The 20,287-nt window shown below is 41.8% G+C and overlaps 1 protein-coding gene across 2 annotated transcripts in view; it reads left to right on the forward strand.

Moving 5' to 3' along the window:
* LOC102571167 (cytosolic phospholipase A2 epsilon) overlaps positions 1-20,287 on the forward strand; it is an 81,291-nt gene that overhangs the window by 47,183 nt on the left and 13,821 nt on the right. For both annotated transcript variants that reach the window (XM_019496467.2, XM_059722958.1), the window contains 9 exons: positions 5,177-5,313; positions 8,450-8,581; positions 9,671-9,711; positions 10,795-10,837; positions 12,298-12,355; positions 12,991-13,157; positions 13,281-13,367; positions 16,788-16,825; positions 19,231-19,378. In XM_019496467.2, coding sequence (XP_019352012.2) covers positions 5,177-5,313; positions 8,450-8,581; positions 9,671-9,711; positions 10,795-10,837; positions 12,298-12,355; positions 12,991-13,157; positions 13,281-13,367; positions 16,788-16,825; positions 19,231-19,378 — 851 coding nt within the window. The remainder of the gene's footprint in view (positions 1-5,176; positions 5,314-8,449; positions 8,582-9,670; positions 9,712-10,794; positions 10,838-12,297; positions 12,356-12,990; positions 13,158-13,280; positions 13,368-16,787; positions 16,826-19,230; positions 19,379-20,287) is intronic.

Consider the following 20,287-nt stretch of genomic DNA (forward strand, 5'->3'; position numbering starts at 1 on the left):
TGCTGTACTAGCCAAGAGAACTGAACATTCTAGCTTTGCCTCTCCCATCTTGACCTGACTATGGGCAGGTTCAGGAGAGGAGTAAGGGGGTTGTGGCCACACTTCCTTTGGCTGTGAGGAACATGCAATGAGCTCTTGGCTAGTCAGTGAGGGCTCTTGCTGGCCTTTGTCTTTGCAGGGAGCCCTTTGAGCATGTCATCTGGGCAGCATAGGCTCTTGCCACTACTTTAGTGACGCTTCAGGGCTCAGGCACTGCAACCATTTTGCTTGACCAGATCACCAGGCACAGCAACCTTCCTTGTGCCAAATTTGGAGGAGGGGGAAAGGAAGGGTAAACAGTGGCGGTGCTCACCTTCTGGGATTCAGAGCCATATGAAGGCAGTGGCTCCAGAAACAGCCTTACCAACCAGCTGAAGAACCAGCTCTGCTCCTTGCATAGACAGAGCTCCAGCAGGAGCCCATGCTGACCAGGCTGGGAGCTGAGAGAGCTCATTGCATATGTGGAGCACAGCAGAAGAGTGGTCTGACTCACCTTCCCCTGGGATCCACCCCTTGACCTGATTCTGTGGTCATTGACATGCCTTTTCTAAAAATGACGAGACAAAACAGGTAGCATAAAGCTGCCTATTTTACTCTTATGCCATGAGTTCTGGTTGTCCTCAGGAAAGAAATTTCTGGCCACGCTATGCTGATCAGACCAGGTGTCAGGGATTGAGTCTCTTGCACTTCTTTCTTCCAAAAGTCTTCCGTGGTTTTTGAGCATGTTTTCTCTCTTGGCTTCTGGCCTGGGTGTGATTTCTGTCTTGGCTTCTTGCCTGGGTGTCATCTGGTCTTGGAATCTGAACACCTCCCAGACTCTACCTTTCTGGAGTATGTCTAGCTTTTGGACTTTTAAGATTAAATTTTGCACTATCCAGCTTCAGACTCTTTGACACTGCATGCAGAGAGTGAAAATCAAAGGTCTCTCTGATGGAATTCAGGATATTTAAAGAAGTGTAACTTGTACTGTTTTCAGGTTTTTCTATACACATTTTACAACAGTGTGGGTTCTTCCTTGGGCTAAATAGCTCTTCCTTAAATTTAGAGCTGCACTTACCAATAATGAATATACATTCTTCTTCTGATACATTACTTTTTAATTTGGCCACATTGAGCATAAATTGGTATAACTTGCACACAACTGGGACTAGAAAAAAGACTGCAGCAAACAGGAGAGTGAGATTGAAAAAAGACTGCCACAATTTAACTGGCTCCTAAGTTTCCAACTCCTTGGTCTATCAATGCATCACTTTAAATCCCTTTAGACTCCTTTTTGCAGTGGTAAACTGTTTAAGTACCTATAAGGACACCAGGCGGTTTAGGTTGTAGCCGTGTTGGTCTAAGGACATAGGCAGACAAGGTTCCTTGGGTGAATTTGATATCTTTTATTAGACCAACTCAAATAGTTGGAGAATATTTATTAAGCAAGCTTTCGGGTTCAAAAACCCTTCGTCAGGCTAAGGAAGCTTCAGCAGTTGGCGTGTACTCTTCCTGGATGGATTGAAAAGTAAAGAAGCCAGGGGCTGGGCTGGGGAGTCAGTTGCCAGCAGATTATAATGTATCAAAAATCCAATGTCTCTGTTTAGTCTATGATCTCTAGTATCCAGGAGGTTGATGAAATGGAGCTCATAGGCTTGTTCTGGGAAGTGTTGTGTAAGTTTCCTTTGAGGATCAGGACTGAGAGATTGGAGAGAGAGTGGCCCTCCTGTGAGAAATGTGCCCCCACCGGTAATTGGGTATTTCTGTCTTTGATGGATTTCCGGTGTGCATTCATTCTGGTGCGCAGTTGTTGTTTGGTCTCTCCTACATATCTTCCATCAGGGCATTTGGTGCATTGGATGAGGTATATTACATTTCTGGAGGTGCAGCTGTAAGATCCTGGGATGCTGATGGCTCTGTTGTGGGGTGTAGTAATTGTGGGGGTGGTGGAGATGTGGGGGCAGGTTTTGCATTTCTTGTCCTGGCACGGTCTGGATCCTTTTGGTGTGTTCTGGGCTGAGGAAGTTTGCTTCTGGTGATGAGGTTGGCGAGGTTCGGTGCTTGTTTGAAGGCTAGGATGGGTGGCTCTGGGAAGATCTTTTTAAGAATAGGGTCTCTGTCTAGTATGGGTTGCAATTTTTTGAGGATTTTCCGTACAGGTTCAAGGGATGGGTGATAGGTCATAACCAGCGGTGTGCGATTTATGGGGGGTTTTCTTCTGTACTGCAGCAGTTCTTCACGTGGTATCCAGGTGGCTCTTTCAAACATGCGATCTACCTCTCTGGACGAGTGTCCTTGCTGGGTGAAAGCCTTTTTAAGATTGGTGAGGTGGCGATTTCAGGTGTTCTCTTCAGTGCAAATGCGGTGGTATCTGAGGGCTTGGCTGTATATCACAGCTTTTTTGGTGTGTTTAGGGTGATTGCTGGTTCTGTGTAGATACGTATGTTGGTCTGTGGGTTTCTTGTATAAGGTGGTCTGTATTTTATCATTCTGGATACTGATCATTGTGTCTAAAAAGGAGATGTTGGTGCTGGAGTATTATATATGGAGAAAGTCGGATGGAGGGATGGTGATTGTTGAATTACTGATGGAACTCAATCAGAGATTGCAGGTTCTCAGTCCAAATGATGAAGATGTCATCGATGTATCTTAAGTATAGCAAGGACACCATGTTTTCAAAAGTAGGCCTAGTTTTTGGTGCCCAACTTGAGACATCTTGTGATGTGTTTTTTTTGGAGGTGCAAAGCACCTACAGCTGCCACAATGAAGTTGCACAGTGCTTTTGAAAATCTGGATCTCTCCAGATGGATGCTGAAGAATGAAGGCACCTAAAAACAACAGAGACTTTTGAAAATCTAGTTCAAGGACATCTGATTTTACATCATTTAAGTTTGTATGTGACTTCAGGCTTTGCCTGTTCTTTGTATCTCTATTTACATTGAGTTGTTATATGTGAAGTTATCAGAAAGTCATTCTATTTTTACCTTAGTTTTTAGCCCTTTCATCTTGTTTCTGTTGCACATTAAATTAATAGCAAAACTATTTTTTTTCATCTGTTATCCTAGGCTAATACTCACATCATCCCCTAACATCCATTTGTATAAAGGTTGCTAAATGACTAGTCCTTTTATCTAGCTATCTGATAATGGTGTGGCCATTTTCCAGTGTGTTGGTTACAGGTTTAGAACCAAAACTGTGTAGAGCTTGGATCTCATTTAGTAGTCATTTCATCCTAAACTGCAGTATGAGAGGATTTGCCATGGATTACTGAACAGAAATTACAAACACAGAAAAAAATCAGACTTCACTGCCACAATGTGATCCGTGTAGTTAACAGGAGACTGATTACTACCCAAGCCATGCAGATTGTGTGCTTTACAGCATGCTCCCAAATGTAACTGACAACTTTCACAAGGTTAATAGTAAATGTAATTCCAAGCTGTATTTCTACAATGTTAGAACTGCATCTTTATGGTCTCTACAATGTTAAGTAAATCCTAACACAGTATTCATATTGTCAAACCCCCTGTGAGTGATGCATTACCCTTATGAAAGAGAAGCCTTATCAAACACTGGTCTCATTGACCAAGAAATTAATTATTACCAATATCATATAAATGTATATGCATCATGCTGGTTCCAGATGTGTGTATGCACGCACGCACGCGCGCGTCTGGAACCAGCCTGATATCACAGAAAAACAAAACGAAAAAACAAGCTCAAGTGTTCACCATTTAGTAGCAGCTACTACCTTACCTTATAGTTATGATTAAGTTTCTGTGGGAAGCATATCAATATACACTTTTTATATTTATACCTGTGTGAGAGAAGGTATACAAATCATATCCACCTAGGTCACAACACTGGGTAGAAAATTTATTAGGAACATCTTATATGCTCTTCTCTGTGTTTATGGTTCCCGACCATATATGCTGGTGTGCCAGAAGGGTTTCATTAAGAACTCTTTTAAGCTGTTGTGCAAGCCAAATGGCAAGATAAAATCACAAATACTGAAGTTGTAGAAAGGTTGCGCAGGCAGGGCCAAATTATATAAATGCAAAGCTTGCTAGTCAGCTGACACCTACTCCATATATTGTAAGGGTAGCTTAATGATAGTGTTATAAGGTACAGTTGAAATACAAACTGACTCAGATGTGTATTTGACCCAAGGTAAATCCTATCAAACAAAACAAAGTATTTATTTCATTGAAATAAGTATAGGGTCTAATAAATAATCAATACTTAAGAGAAGAGACAGAGATAATTACCCTAACAGAACCTTAAGATTACAAAATCAAACATGCAGAAGTTAGGCTGTGCTAAAATTCAGGTGGTTACTTGCATAACTTTAAATTTGGACCTCTTTGGCCTATATATGTGTGATAACATCTTGAATTATGTGATCACAAAAGATTGTTAATAGGACTTCTTCCTCATTCTTTGCACAGGACAGACCTTCTCTGGGGGTGAATTATAGAGACTTTTGTAGTCTAAAAGCTATGCATTAAGAAATGGGATAGGCTGTCCTTTTCCCACTCCCTTCTCATAGTCTTTTTTGAGGTCATGGGTCTACCCCCACACCATTTCTAAGGTCTCGTTTTTAAGAATTCTGAATCTCTTGGTCAAAGAGTTTTTGTGCAGGTAAGAGAAGGAAATCTTCAGCAGCAGGGATAGTTGCAGATGTGCCTTATACCCACCCACCCCCATCTACCCTGTATCATATAGGACAAGTTAGAAAAAAGGAGCCACCCCAAAACTGTTCCTCAAATTCAATGAATAGGAGTAGGTAAAGTTCCAACTTGTCCTAGTACTGCTGAAGAACAGCAAATGTGTGTGTTGGATGGATCGGCTTGGGAGATTAAGAAACTATTCAAAGAGGTGAAAATATTTCTTCTGTTTATTTAATTGTGAAAAACAACATGTTTGTCTCTCTTCTGGAATTTATACAAGGAAGAATCAAGACCACCTAATTTGTTACCTATATTAGTATCTACCCCTCTCCCTCTTGGCCTGATACATTGGGCAGTTATAACTCACCGTAGGTTGGAACCCTCCCCAAAAAAGGTTCATTGTAGCATGGTGCATTCATTTTCCCTTTGCCATTTAGCACAAGGTACATTCCTACTTTAACTGCTGCATGGTATCTCTTCTCATACAGTAAGCCAGCCTGATTGTTATGTGACCCTATGGTTGCCAACTGCTTCAGGTGAAAAAGCCAGGACCAAGACCATCAATAACTGCAAAAACCCAGTTTGGAATGAAACTTTCTATTACAGGATCCAGAGTCAGATCAAGGTATGAAACTAAGAGCTGCCTACTTCCAGCAGTCTGGAAATCTTTAGCTATATGGGAAGTAGGTATTTTAAGTCTTCTGCAGCTAATTATTTAATACCCCAGATGATTAAAATACCACGAATAACACTTCTTTGGGCCCTCACTTTCTCTTCTTTAGAGTACTGCTTGTTTGGAACATTAGAACCATTATTTTTTCAAATAAAGAAGCTGTTATTTTTCTGAATTTATTGGAATCTGCAGCTGCTTACAGACATTCAAAAATGGTGCTTTGCTTTAAACTCAGAGCACTCCTGTGCCAAACCCAGCACATGCCCTGAAAAGGCATTGCATCAGTTGGACCCGGCTCGTCCAACATCTATATAGATTGGGCACTTTAGTGGGGCTTTTTTGGTGCTTTTATTAAATAACTGATTGAATAAGCTTTAGATAAAAGTGCCAAAAAGCGCTGCTGAAGCACCTAATCTATACAGATGCAGTAGATCTGGGTTGAGCCAACATGCTGCTTCTTCTGGTAAAGTGGTTTGGTGTTTTTTGGTTGGGTTTTTTTGTTTTTGTTTTGACTTCTTACAGCAGCCTGTCAAGTCAGTTCAGTGTCTTGAAGTTTGTTTTCATCCCAAATCATGACACTAGGTCAACATTTTTGAATATTTTTTTTTTTTTTTTTTTTTTTACAGATGGAGAATTCTAAAAAATGTTGGTTCCCAAATTGAAATATTTTATTCTAATTTGTTCTAGCTCAGGTACCTTATGTTTCCATTCCCATCTATAGACCATTATCCCCAATTGGATAATGGTCCCATGATAATCTGTACTAACCCAACCTGGGTGACCACAAGACATCATGGAAGTCGCTATCTAGCCCAAGAGCCAGGGCCATGGAAATAAACAAAGGTCTGAAGTGCTCAGCTACAAGTTACATGAGGCTCCGCGGCCATGGAGGCAAGCACAGATGACTGAGATTACCTGAAAGGAAACATTATCATTCAGGTCCAGACAAAGTGAAACAAAACAATTTAGGTTGGGGCCCAACTAATGGGCCCTGCACCATTTATGCACTTAAGGGCATGTACATAGTCATGTAACTACAGTTTTTTGTGCTTAAAGACAGCAATTTAGCATCACTTGCATTAACCTACTGAGCAGGCTTGATAGGGTTGTACTCCAGCTGCATACTTGCCCAAGGGAAATAAAATTGCCCAGGTACACGTGTAAGGCCAGGTAAACCCTGAAATGTTAATCCAGCAACAACATGACTCATGGCACCTGAGCTAAAAGGCAGGAGGTTGTCTATCACATTTCTGGCAAGTATCCCAATAGGATAAAAAACAGTCCCAAACTGTGCATAAATGCCGAACATTGCTGTTACCTAACTGTATATAGGCCATCTAGGTATATGAAAGGTAAATATAATCTAGTACCATATTTAAATTCTCTTAAGGGAAAAATAGGCCAAAATCAATTGTTTTCCTGCCAACGGTTTCCATTTTGCAGAAACTTCATTTTCTGGCAAAATAACATTTTTATGATTTTTTTTTTTTTTTTAATCTACTGGTTACCAGCAGTGAATCCATGAGTGGGGTGCGGGGAGGGGGTATGGCTGCACCCCCTTTTCGTTGTGCCATGCATGAACTTTGAGCTCACTAGCTAATTGGTGTGAGCTTTGGCTAAAGCCACCGCTTTTTTGCAGCTCCAGAGCCCAGGCAGTGAGCACTGCCACCACGCTTCTCCTCTTTCTTCTGATGCTGAATTTAGCTGTGGGGAAGGGAAGGAAAGGGTGAACAGCAGAAGCACTGACCCCCTGGGCTGTTGAGCTGTGAAAAAGCAGTGCTCTAGCCAGAGCTTGATCCAATCAGCTGGTGAGCTCATAGAGCTCACTGTACCTGTGGAGGTGTGCCAGGAGCCCATGCTGACCAGATGGTGACCTTTGAGCTCACTGCCCATGTGCAGCACAGCCAAAGAAGGATGCAACTACACTGCTCCACTCCCCTGGATCTGCCCTTGCTGAGTACCTGGCATATTTTTGAAAGCATTTAAAATATTGAGATTCCTCATTAGGGCCTGATTTGGTAGCCAAGTCTGAATCTAATCAGGAGAACCTTTAATCTGTTTGAATCGAATCCAAACCCTCCAAATTGATTCAGCGATTCGGACATAGACACAACTTTAAATGTTTTTTCTACATACCTCAAGGTACCAAGTGGCTTGTGAATGCTGCAATGCTGAGGTGGATGGAGAATCCCAGTGGGGGCTCCCCAGCATGCTCAGCAGCAGACCCAGAAGTGGGCCAAAGCATCTCCTGTCCACTTCTGGGGTACTTCCAGTCCAATTCCAGGTTTGACGCCAAGCATGCACCCCCCACCCCCTGCTGTGCTCCTGTGGGATGCACCATCCACCCCACCATCGCAGTATTCATGAGCTGCACCTGGTACCTCGAGGTACATAGAAAAGATTTAAAGCTTTGTCTGTGGCTGAATCACTGATTCTCCAAATCAGCATCAAATCTTCAGATTCAACCAAATCAAATCAGGGACAGTGACCCAAATCAACAAATCGAATCACTGTCCCCGATTCAGGCCACATCCAAATTGAATATGGCCTGTTTTGCACACCCCTATTCCTCATAGCTTGCCCTTTCATTTGAGTGATTCACAATAGGAAGCCCTATTCAGCCAAAAAACTGAAGTCTGAATTGGTTTATTGTGCTGATTACAGTTGATCAAATATCAAGCTGAATATGTGGGGAGAGCTGGTTGTACTGGAACCAAAAAAAGATGTTGCAGAACAACCACTAATACCACATAATTTTACACTTTTCCTTTAACCACTTTTCTGCCAACTGTAAGTGAATTGTTCTTTTATCCAGAAAATATTCTGTCAGAAAAAAAAATCTCCAGAGAGCTTTCATATATTGGTGGTTTTGAATGCTTACAAAAATATTGATTTATTACTATATTGATTGCTAACTTTCAGGTCATTGCAGTTATTCAAAAAAAATTTTGAAAACTTGACAAATCTAAAGATAAGGTTAAAACCCCAAGCATTTCCTGATTGGAAATGTTATGATTCATATACAAGCCTATATTAATACCTTGGCATGAAACTGATCTTAGCATCAAATCTTTCACCTCTCTTCTAGAATGTGCTGGAGCTGGGCGTCTATGATCAAGACCGTGTTACTCAGGATGATCAACTCTTCACTGTGCGTTTTGATATAGCTAAACTTCCACTCGGAGAACGAACTCTCATGTGCTTTAAGTCTGATCCAAAGGTGAGTTGTGAAGAAACAGGCAGGCCTGGAAAAGAAGGTCTGGGCTTTCTGTCTAAACTACAGCATGTAATGTATATCTGCTTTCTTCCCTCTGCCTTGAATTTTACTCTAATTAATCTCAGGTCTCTTCATTATGGGTTCCTCCACTATACTGATCAGTTTGGCCTCAGCATGCTTGCCACTGGAGGTTGGATTGGTAAAAGTTGATTCTCTCGCCAAAGACTCCTTGTCCATATTCTGTTAACAAGAATGAACTTACTGGAGACTGTTACCTCCAGGAGCTTTGTTCAGAGGTCTCCTGTCTTAATTTGCCATTACCCTAACAACTATGTGACTCTAACATCTTGGTGGAGATACCAATATAATAAAAACTGAGATTTGCACACAGTTGACCCAACTTTCGAACAATGGTACCGAAATGAGATTTCTAAATCCAATATGGGTATTTACAGTGCCCTCTAAATATATAGATTTCCATTTAAAATGTAACTTTTGTAACTATATTTAGATCAGGCCGCCTTATTCACACGTTTTTCTAAATAATTATATTACAGTGTAATATATAGTTGAAATGGGGTGGCATACAGGAGGAAGGCTTAGCATCAAGTCATCTATCTGTTGTGTTATCTCTAAACAGGTTTGCTGGTATCTTGTTGCTATTGAAACACACGCAAAGAATGGAGAGATAAGAACTTAATACATCATTGTTACCAGCCTTTATTTAATATTCCTGGGGAGGTTGAAATTATAGGCTAAAAGTAAATGTAACCCCTATGCTAATAGCAAGAGCAGCTACTGGGTAGCAGAATAGTATCAAGAATGTAAGATGTTAGTAGATGAAGCAAGCTGCAGATTGACTGTATGAATGGCAAATTACAAAAGTGCAAGTTTCTTTAAGTTTTCTGTAAACTTTAAGGCCAGGTGGATCTATGAGATCCTCTGGGCTGCCCTTCTGTATCCCAAAGGCCGTTGTATCTTGCCTAATTGCCCCTATACCACAAAGTGGAAGATCAGAGTGATACAGTGACTATACCTGAAAGCAGAGAATGTGATGTACTCACTTCATTTGTTTTTCTGTTTTGTCCTCAGACACAGGAGGAGCTAGAGGTGGAATTCCTTTTGCAGACCATGTAAGTGAAATACAATTTAAATAGAAGATGCAGAAATAGATAGGGCTAAAACCTTCAATGGCAGATCTATTCCTATGACTGCTGTGTGGAAAATTGCCAGACAACTCAGATTCCAACCTCTAGTATATTCTCTATCAAAATAATATATACAGCTTCTCTGTATCAGCTTCTTCTATTATTTAAACACTTTTAATGTAAAGATTTTTTCTTGGCATTGGCTAGAATTTCTACAACCTCAGTCCATGGCCTAGTAATTTGTTTTATTTGTATCAGCCTTTTGATGCCTGCCGGAGGTCCTGTGCAGTAGAAAAATCTCCTGTGTCTTATTTTTAAGTTGCAATTTTGTTAATGTTTCAAAATTACTCATGTTCCAAATGCTTGAGTATTGGAATTGCCTCCTACAGCCTTGTTTAAGACCATAAGTTCTGTCTCTGATGTGCTAAATCTAATAATATCTTATATAGCACTTTAAGGCACAGAGGTGGGTTACGTGGCCAGAGTCACTCAGTGGGTCAGTGACAGAGCCAAGAATAGAACTCAAGTGTCTTGAGTCTTGATCCAGTACTTTATGCACTATGCCTTTAGTTTCACCTGAATTATCTAAAGATGTCATTTAAAAAATTACCCTATTACCATGGTCATTTCCCCCCTATTTATTTTATCTGCATTCACAGTAGATGTGTAGAATCACATTCCCCAACCAATATACCCTGGCAGACCAGATTGATGTTGGTGGAAGTAATGTATTTTATAACATAAGCTATACATGGAGGAGGAATTTGGTTAAACTAATATTTCTGTCTGTGTGAGGTTGAGACTGCCACTGCACTGCAAGAAAATGTCCTGATTCAGGTCTGGCAATTTTGGCACAGATTTAAGTTCCCGCTTAGAAGATCTCCAAAACAAGAATAGCAGGAGCATTAGTAGCTGTGCACAGACAAAGCAAACATTGCAAAAAAAGCTTGAACCACTCACTGACAGTGTTTCTCTGTCACTTTCAGAATTGGAAAGTGAGATAAACATCAAAGGGAAAATTTGATTTATTGTGGTTGTGAAATATGTATTTTTCATTTTGTTTCCTAGTTTGGGTCCTCCTGAAACAATCTTTACCAATGGAGTACTTGTGGTAACTTTTTGTTTAGTGGTCTTTCATGTTCTGTAACAATATTCTTAATGTAGGTGGGACTAGTGAAGCTGCGAGAAGGTTTGCAGGCCAATGTATTCTTTCTTATCTGGGGAGATAGATTGGGATGAGAGTAGTTGAGATTTCTCTCAGTTTTGCACTATTACCTAGAGCATCTTTGAAAACACTGAATGGAACAGCTATGAGCATCCTGTGTCAGCACTTTCCAGACACTGTGCAGTGATTTCCCCCATTTACAAACAGGAAATGGTGCATCTGTAAACCCCCTATAGTGAGCTCAATCTAGGGCACTCTTACACATGGGGGGGGGGGGGGGCATTTTAATTAGAGAGGCTCCAAGAGCCTCTCTAATTAAAACAGCCATGGTGTCTCATGTACCAGCATACCTGCACTTCAAAATCGCTACAGAGGTAGTTTAACTAAAGCTCATCAAATATTTTGAAGTGTGGGGACACTGATACACAAGATGTGGAGACTGTTAGAGGCACGTTAATTCTCCAGCAGACTTGATTAATTGAGTAATTACAGAATGTTGGAGCAGCCTCCCCATATGTCTATAGGCACACTTAGTCCCTATAATGGGGTACAAAATAAATCTAGCTGTCATCTATCTGCTAGATGCTGTTTCACCATCATTTCAATCAGTGATATGAGTTATTATCGCTAAAAAGGAAGAACTACTCTTGATACAAAACTGTTTCTGCATTAGTGCTTAGCTGTGTCAAGCAATTTGTTCTTCAGGGGATGAGGGTTTTAGTTATACCAGTAACTCTCAACCTTTTTCTGACCAGGACCCATTTGCAAAGATCCATGGCCTGTCCTGACCCACACCTGCTGGTGCCCGATCTCCCCAGTTCCCTGCCACCCCAGCCATGCTGGTGTCCCTCACTCCTGACCCACACCCCCTGCATGCCTAGACCTGCTGGAGGGGCTCCCATTTGCCCCCATCATGCTCAGGCTGGAGCACAGTGGCTGTGGCAGCTACTGCTCATGCAGGTGGCAGTGGAGCAAATCCAGGCCTGGCATGGGCTGGAGGGAGGAGGAGGAGAGCCCTGAGGCAACCCCCCTCCCTTGGCTGGGGCTGTCATGTCACACCAGGTAGCCTGGTCATGGCCCCCCCCAGCTGCACCACCCCTGCAAGCATGGACATCTGCCCCAGGGCTGCCAGCCCGGCCATACAACTCTACCTTGCCCCCTACCCTGACTGCAAGGATCCAGTCGTCTTCCCACTGCCCATCTGTCCTGCCGCAGCTCATGACCCTTTGAAATATTCTTGCAACCCACTTATGGGTTGCACCCCTTGGGTTGAGAAACATTGATCTATACTGCCCACAGACTGCCCAGGCACTCGGCTAGTAATGCATAAGGATTGGGGGTGGGGGTAACTTTGAACTATGACATTCCCTGATTATGAGTTCTTTTATTTTCCTTCTCCATTACAGTCCCGTGAAACTTGCTGTTTGGAAGTTCAGGTGCATGAAAAGAAGCAGTATAAATCAAGTGAGTTTATTGCTTCATTAAATGATGGTTAATTACCAGCTGCTTAAACTGATATGGTGACAAGGGTGTTATACAGATCATTAAAATAATAGTATTTTTGTTAACAGTATTTTCTGTTAAAGTATATTAAATCAAGAATCCAATAACACAACTTTTTAAAACGTAGTATGTTTCAACAGAGCTAAGACAATATTTTGTTCATTATAAAATTGAGGCAATGCCAGTAATATCTGTTGTGGTGTGGAAAAGTGAGGAAATGATAAAAGCACTTATTACTGCATGCAGAAGTTGAATAGTTTTATATAGACCAGACTTATGGTTCACATGCTGATAAGTGAACTAGAGACGTGAACCCAAATCAATTTTTACTGTGAAAACTTATGGTGGTTGTATCCAGTGAACATTAGCACTGTCATACCTACATAAATAAGCTTTCATGTCCTTGTGTTGAGTAGCAGGCTTTTTGTACAGGGGATATCATTTTTCTTATCTACTTCAGTAGCTTCTTAGAGCTCAATATGGAGAACTCCTAAAAAAAAAAAAAAAAAAAAAAAATTCAAACTCGTTTATAGTATCTTACATTTCCAGTCAGATAAATCTAACATTGCCTGTGTGTTTTGTCTCATTCCTTATAGGAAAAGACCTCTTCCTTACAGTAAAAGGTTCCTACGAAGGAACTCAGGATGTTATTTTCGGTCCCGAGGCCATAGTTTGTCCTTCATGTCCTATTGTGTTCCACTATACAAAGTATACAGAGCCAACGCTGGATGTTATGATACCAAAGAAGAAGCATTACAATGCTGTACGTTAAAACTCAGCTTAATAAACATAATAGTGATACCCCCAACCTGACTCTATGAAGGAACAGAATAATCTTTTTATTTCAGTGTTAAAAACTGTTTTTAAATTTTATTTTTTTTTCCAGAAAACCTGTAGCTACTCTGTAGACACAGGCCATCCAATGGTGATGCTTAATTCTCTTCTCTTTGGGGAGAAAGTAACAATAGCAGAGGTAAGTGCGATTTGGGAGCCTTAGGATTAACTCTGAATCATTTAAAAACTAGGGCTGCCAAACTATTAAAAAACTTGATTGTGATTACTTGTGCGATTAAAAAAATTAGTTGCAATTAATGGTGATTTTAATCACATAGCTAAAAACTCACAATGATGTGCAGAAAAACTCAAAATAATGCAGGTATTTTGTTTGGGTGGGGGGTGTGTGTATGGGAGGGTGGAATTTGTGAAGGTGTAGGGGGCTGTGGGGGTGTGTGTGGGGTTTGGAGCCCAGGGAGGGGAGCGTCCCTGCACACCCTGGCAGGATGCAGGCTACTGTGGGTCAGGAGTGAGGGGCAGCAAAGGCTGGGGGGCTGTGGTTTGGGAGAGAGAGACGGACACAGACACCATGCCCAGTAGGTACATGTGTGGCAGGGAAGGGGCAAGGGGGAGAGAAGGGACGGGGGGGAGTGCAGATCGAGGCCCCCACAATGAGGGAAGGAGTGGGGCAGGGGAAGGGGCTGGGGTGAATGGGACCCCAGGGCCAGGGCAGGTTGTGGAATGGAGCTGCGGGAGGCTCACCAGGGTCCCCAGGGGGACATGGCTCCCCACTGCTGCATGCACCCGCAGGGGAGGCATGAGGGGCACATGTCCCCCAGATCTGTGCATGAGGCAGAGGTGGGTTGCTTGCTGCGGGCTGGGGTTCTGCGCCCTGCTGCCTTTGCCCCAGGAGCTACATGTTGGTGGCGTGGGAGGCACAACATGGGGTCACAAAGCTTCCAGGGCAAAGGCAGCAGGGTGCAGAGCCCCAGCCTGCAGCAAGCAGCCCACCTCTGCCTCATGCACAGATCCAGGGGGTACATGACCCCCATGCCTCCCCTGGGGGTGCACACAGTGGCAGGGAGCCATGCCACAATGGCTCCATCCCCTGCCCCTGCCCCACTCTCTCCCTTGCCATGGGAGCCTCAATCTGCTTCCTCCCCCACACTCCTTCCCCCTCCCACAGACTTACCTGCAAGGCGCTGCTTTATATGCTGCTAGGCTGCATTCCTGGCCATGTGCATGCTGCAGCTGCTCGTATGTGTGTCTGTGCGTGCGCCCTCCCCCACTGCCACTGCAGCTGCCCAGAGCCCATGCCCTGGCTGCCCTGTGGCTCCTCTGCACTGCCCCTACTGCCTTGCCAGGTGGCTCAAAGGTGGCAGTGATGGTGGCAGAGCAGAGCCCAGGCGCAGGCTCCAAAGCCATGTGGGTGATGAATGCATTCAAAAAAATTAATGCAAAAATGAATTAATGTGTTAATCACACCCTTTAACTGCAATTTAATTGGCAGCCCTATTAAGAACTATTGCCACTGTAGGAATAATGAGCTAGATCTTTCCCACCCAAATGAAAATCTCCCTGAGACTGCAAAAATGACCGCTGCTTCTCTGGCTCCTCTCTTTACAGTAGCATAAGTCTTGCTAAGGCCATGTTGACAATTGTCTGGGTCTCCCTGCAGCTGCTAATAGAGGATATAGAACTGGGTGAGGTGCGACAGAAATGTGACACTTCCCTTGTTCCATCTCCTTCATTTCCTCTCTCCACCACCCCACCAAATTCCCTAAGCCTTTTGCGTACCCAGCTGCTGGACAACTTGATGGGGTTAAGGACTTTGGCAAGTTCCTTTGTACTCAGCTCTTCATTGTGGACCACTGTTATTAAATGTCTGGCGCTGTACTGATGTTTCTTTATCTGCCCTTTAAAAAGAAGAGAGAGAACTATATTTGGGAGAGGAAGGAGGCATGTTTCCCAGCCCCTATGCGCCTTTAATTTCCCAGCTTCATTCTCTTCCCTTCTCCAACCCAGCTGCTTAAAACAGCTCTTCAGCTGTTCAGCCAGCTGCCCAGTCTGACTGCAGAGATTGAGATGCAAGCATTGTCCTTGTGGTTCAGATCCTAACCTGTGGCAAAGAAGAGTTTCTTTGTATGGTTTATCATTTCTGTGCTATCCTTGTACAGCTGCCTCTCTTGGAATAATGCATATAAATCAAACATTTGCATGGGGCTTTGAAGTAAATAAAATAGCTGCATGCAGATTGAAGTGTCGTGATTATTACTGCTGCAGCCAAATGTTTAAACAGGAGAGACAAAGATCTACCTAAACTTAATGCTGAGGGACATACTTGCATTCACAAATTTGTGCATTAGTGTATCCCTGTAATCTATAGGTAATGTACATGTAAATACCATTTAGCCTGGTTTCATACTCCTGAACCACAGGAATAATCTTCAGTATTGGTACATCAGGCTGTTCAGACTAATTTGCAGGTATTCCCTTCCAGAATCAAAGAGTTCTCTGCCCTAGGTGGTGGCAGTGCATGGAGTAACAGCTGCAGCTGTGCTGTTAGTGGTGGCAGTTCAGGGTAAAATTTGTGTCTGCAGTTTTGCTGAAGCTAATCTGACAAACCAGAGAAAGTCAATGAGCACAGCCACTGCTATTTTTGCATCCTCTCTCCCTAAATCAATGCCCTGGGCTGGTGCCCCAGTTACCCTCCTTCCTTAGCTACATTACTGCCCTCAAGCCTCTCCAGCAGCTTTATGCTGAGACCTGGTATGCTACTTTGTATGCATCATTTGTGCACTGCCTAATAATATACAATTGATCTTTGACTGTTCTTAACCACAGCCTTACAATTAGGAGACTGCATTTGGGAACTCAAAGATTTAACCCTGAATTGCATTTGATGGTTTGGGTAACTGGGTGGTGGAAAGAACTGGCTGGTGCGCATGAAGGCATGCTCAGGTAAACTGACATAGTTGGCCGAAGTAATTGGGAATTGCTGGGTGCATCTACACGTGAAATTAATGTGACACAATTACACAGGCGCCTGGGACTGCAGCATGTTGAACTGGGTCCAAGCAGCTTCAGCTGGCTGGGAGGTCAGCCTGTCAGGCCAGGGCTGCTCCTCCCTGGCTCAATGTGCTGCGGTGGGGCTGGCTGAGGCATGAGGTTGCTCTAGTGTGGGGCTAACCAGGAGGCAGCCTTGCACTGAAGCATGCTTGTGCCCCAGCCAGCCCTGTCAGCATGTACATGTGCATTGCTTCTCACTAAACACCGCCATAGAATAGTACTTGTATTTACAAGTATTAACCTATGCCAGAATTAATTAGTTTCCTGTGCCCTAATAGGACCACGCATATAGAGGCAGAGACTTTACTGTGGAGCTAGGCAGTTCCACAGTAAATGTCTTATGTAGATGTGTCCAGTGGGTAGCACTATTCTGTTAAAAATAAATTGGTGGCTTTGAAACTGAGTCCATCTCTTGGATTGCACAGGGGCTCAGTTTTATGGCTTTCTCACTTATGTTGACAAGCAAATGAAGCTTGCCCTCCAAGGTTGAAATAACATTAAAAAAAACCCCCTACCATTTCACATTGAGAGCTAAATTCTTCTCTTTCAGGAAAAAAGATTTGATTTGAATGTGAAGGCAGAAGATTGGTAAGAACTTTTCCCTTTATTTTTGTTGTATCCTACTGGTAGTGTTCGCCAAATGTTGCCCATCTCACTTTCTGGACCTGTTAAAAAAAAATTAAACATTTTTTGGATTGAAAACTAGAATATGCTTTTAACAAATACAAAATGCATACCCATCATATGACCATATGTATTAATGACCCTTGACCAGCCTTAAATTTCAGCTGTTCCAGGTGTTGAAAATCCGTTTAGGATATTAAGCAGTAGCTTGGTTATGGTTCTCTCTCTCTCTCTCTCTTTTTTTTTTTTTAAACTAGCAACTAATTTCAGTACAGTTAAGCATTATACATATATAATGTACCTTGCTTGTGCTGCATCTACAAAACACCTTTTATACACATTTTCTTAAGGCCAACAATCAGTGTGTTTTCATCTTCCAGCCACAGTAGCATTACCAAATAATAGTGTCTGCTATAGTATTGCATCAAAAGAGAAACCCTTATTAATTATAGCAACCCCAATTTACTGGACATGGTGGAGGATGTTCAGCTATTTGGAAGAAACTTATACATCCCTAGTCATAGATAAGCTTGTATTATAGTTGCTCAATGACTGTTACAGCTCCTGCTGTTGTCTGCTATGCCAGAGATAATAGCTAATGGATTTGTGTTCATGGACCGTCCCTGCCCTAATTTTTTGGGCATAACGAAAAAACGAAAGCCTCAAAATCAATATTCACAATTAGTAAAATGAACTTTCCAAAACTGCTTAATGAAATTCAAATCTCACCTTGTAAGGGAGCAGAAATTGCAACTGAGTGCAGAATTTGGCAGTGGCTTGTCACCAAAATCAGATGGACACACTCACTGGTAGGTCCAGACTGCAGACAACACACAATTCTATTTGTAACTGGTATCTTGGGATGAAATGTCTTTTGATCTAATCTCCAAAATTTTGAAAAAAATGCACTTACCTGTTTGTGAATTGCATCAGAGTGGGAAGAAATCCTTTTCCATGCATTTTTTTTTTTTTTGTACTCAAAACACTTTTAAAGCAGATTTGACATGCATGTTATCTTCTTCCGTGAGGAATATTCTGCTTTGTATTTCTTGGCTAAAAGTAGACACGAAAGAAATACACAGCATTCACCCATGAAACAGCCATACTTGTATAGAAGGGCTAGAGAGTCTAAGGTGGAATCCTGGAACAACTGAAGTTGGTGACAAATTTCTAGTTGAATAACTGGGTTAGGAAAAGTCTCTATAAATAACACCCAGTAGAGGGCAATATGATTGCATATATTTCAGAGACAATGTTTCTGTATACACAGGTGGATGTGAAATGGTATAGTAATATGTGGCCACTAGAGGGTAATGTATTTACACTTGAATAGATCAAAACAGAAATTCCCATTTCACAAAACATTCCAGTATTTTAACATTTTTCATTTTTTATTCAGGATTTAATTTTTTTGGAACGTCCAAGTAAATAAAATGTTTTTTAAAGTTCCAGAAAGTTTGTGTTTAGAAAATATAAAAATAATTTTAGACTTAAATATTTCTTTTATTGTGTGTTTTTGTTTGCTAATTTTAATGTTTTTATTTGTAATGTTTGTTTTTATTTTTATTTCTTATTTGACTTTTCCTTCATGGCAAATCACTATTAATAGTCTTAATCCTATTAACTGCTTATAATATGAAAAAGAATACTAGTTAAATATGTTATTTTATCCAATTTTTTTAAAAAATAGCCGTAAAGAGAGCTGTTACTTAGTACTGACTGAAATACCTTGTCTTGTAATCTCATATTCATGTTTCCTGTTTGTGTTTTAATGAAAGTTTGCCACTTTGAAACTACTCATGGTACATCTTGAAATAAGATAACAGTTTATTTTAGTTTTTCATTTTTAAGATCTGATATTTCCCGAGATAAAAATATTGCCAAATGAACAATTTTTATTTTTTAATACTTTTATAGACATTTTTAGCAACATTGAAATGTTTTTCAGAACCTTTGAATGTAGATGGAAGTTGGTATGTGCATGCACACACACACACACACACACACACACATATCCATAATGAATTTGATTTAAAAATGTCAGAGTAGTTCTGTTTCTCTTACGCACATTGTAAGTAGAAATTTGACATCCCATTCATTTTACAATTTTAATTCAGGAGGCTTCTTTGACAATTAGGTTCCTTAGGTTTAACCTCAAAGATAAAAGAGAAGTTTTCATTTCTATAAACTGCAACTATGTATAACTTTAGCTATTTTTAGAAAAATGAAAATATTATACAGTAGTGCTATTCTCCCCTTCTTTCCCGTCCATATTATGTGTGTGTGTGTGTATATAGTGGTCATCTCTGTTGCAATTCTTGAAATGAAGAATATTAGTATGTAAAATATATGCACATATTTTCTCCTAGTCATTGTTCCTGCCCACAAGATCTCAACATACGTTTTGGATATGACCTATGTGCAGAGGAGAAGGATTTCCTGTGTAAAAGGAAGATGTATGTTGCTCCTGCTGTGAGGAATGTTCTCCAACTACAAGAGGATCTTCAGCATCATGAAGTATGTGAACTGGAATCCTGAGTGTTGCCAGGCCCCTCCCATTACCTGAGTGCTTGGCAAACTGGATGCAAAGTCTGGATATCTATTATACAAATAATACTGAGAACTTGGAACTACATTTTTTTCCAAGTGTTGCTGTTCCAAAAGGCCTTTTTTGTTGCTTTTAGGCTGAAATTTTCTACATATACTCTCATCCTATTAGTGTAGAATGTTTAATCAAAAATGGCTCAGACCTCCATAAACCAGGAAGAAAGCTAGAGATTTGGGTCTGACACTTTACCTTTTAGGGGTTAGTGAAGGTTGCTTTGACTCCTATATGGTTAGGGATGGCTACAGTATGCAGGTGTACTTAAATGATCTAATTCAGGGGTTTGCAACCTTTTTGGATCAGTGTACCCCCAGTGGCTGGATGCAGAGCTGGGGGTGGAGGGCAGGAAGGGTGGTGCGTGGCTGAATGTGGAGCAGCGGCAGCCCCCCCACATCCAGTTGGGTGCGTGGCACCTGCACGGCAGCGTGGGATGGTGCGTGGTGGTGCTCCGTCCCTGCCCACCCACACGTACACCCTAGGGCCTTTGCAAGTACCCCTGGTTGACAACCCCATATCTAATTAAAAGATTACTTTGTCTATAGGACAACGTTTTGCTTCAGTTGCAAAGATTAAATTTTAATTCTAATATCTGGCCTGCTTTCTCATGGGTTCCCAAGGAAGGGCTGACAAGCAGTGCCTTGTGGGGGGAATGCTGTTAATGTACAGCTGTAACATTTCTGCTCACTTGCTTCCATTCCCACACGTGGGCAATGCAGAGATGAAGTGTTGAAGTGTCTCTGGGGGCCCCCCTGCTGCTGCTGTAGATATTTCTGTCCCTTGCAGACTTGAGACTGGCAGCAGGGGGTACCCTCAAGATGGCT

Source organism: Alligator mississippiensis, chromosome 2 (assembly GCF_030867095.1).
Source record: "Alligator mississippiensis isolate rAllMis1 chromosome 2, rAllMis1, whole genome shotgun sequence".
Lineage (NCBI taxonomy): Eukaryota > Metazoa > Chordata > Crocodylia > Alligatoridae > Alligator > Alligator mississippiensis.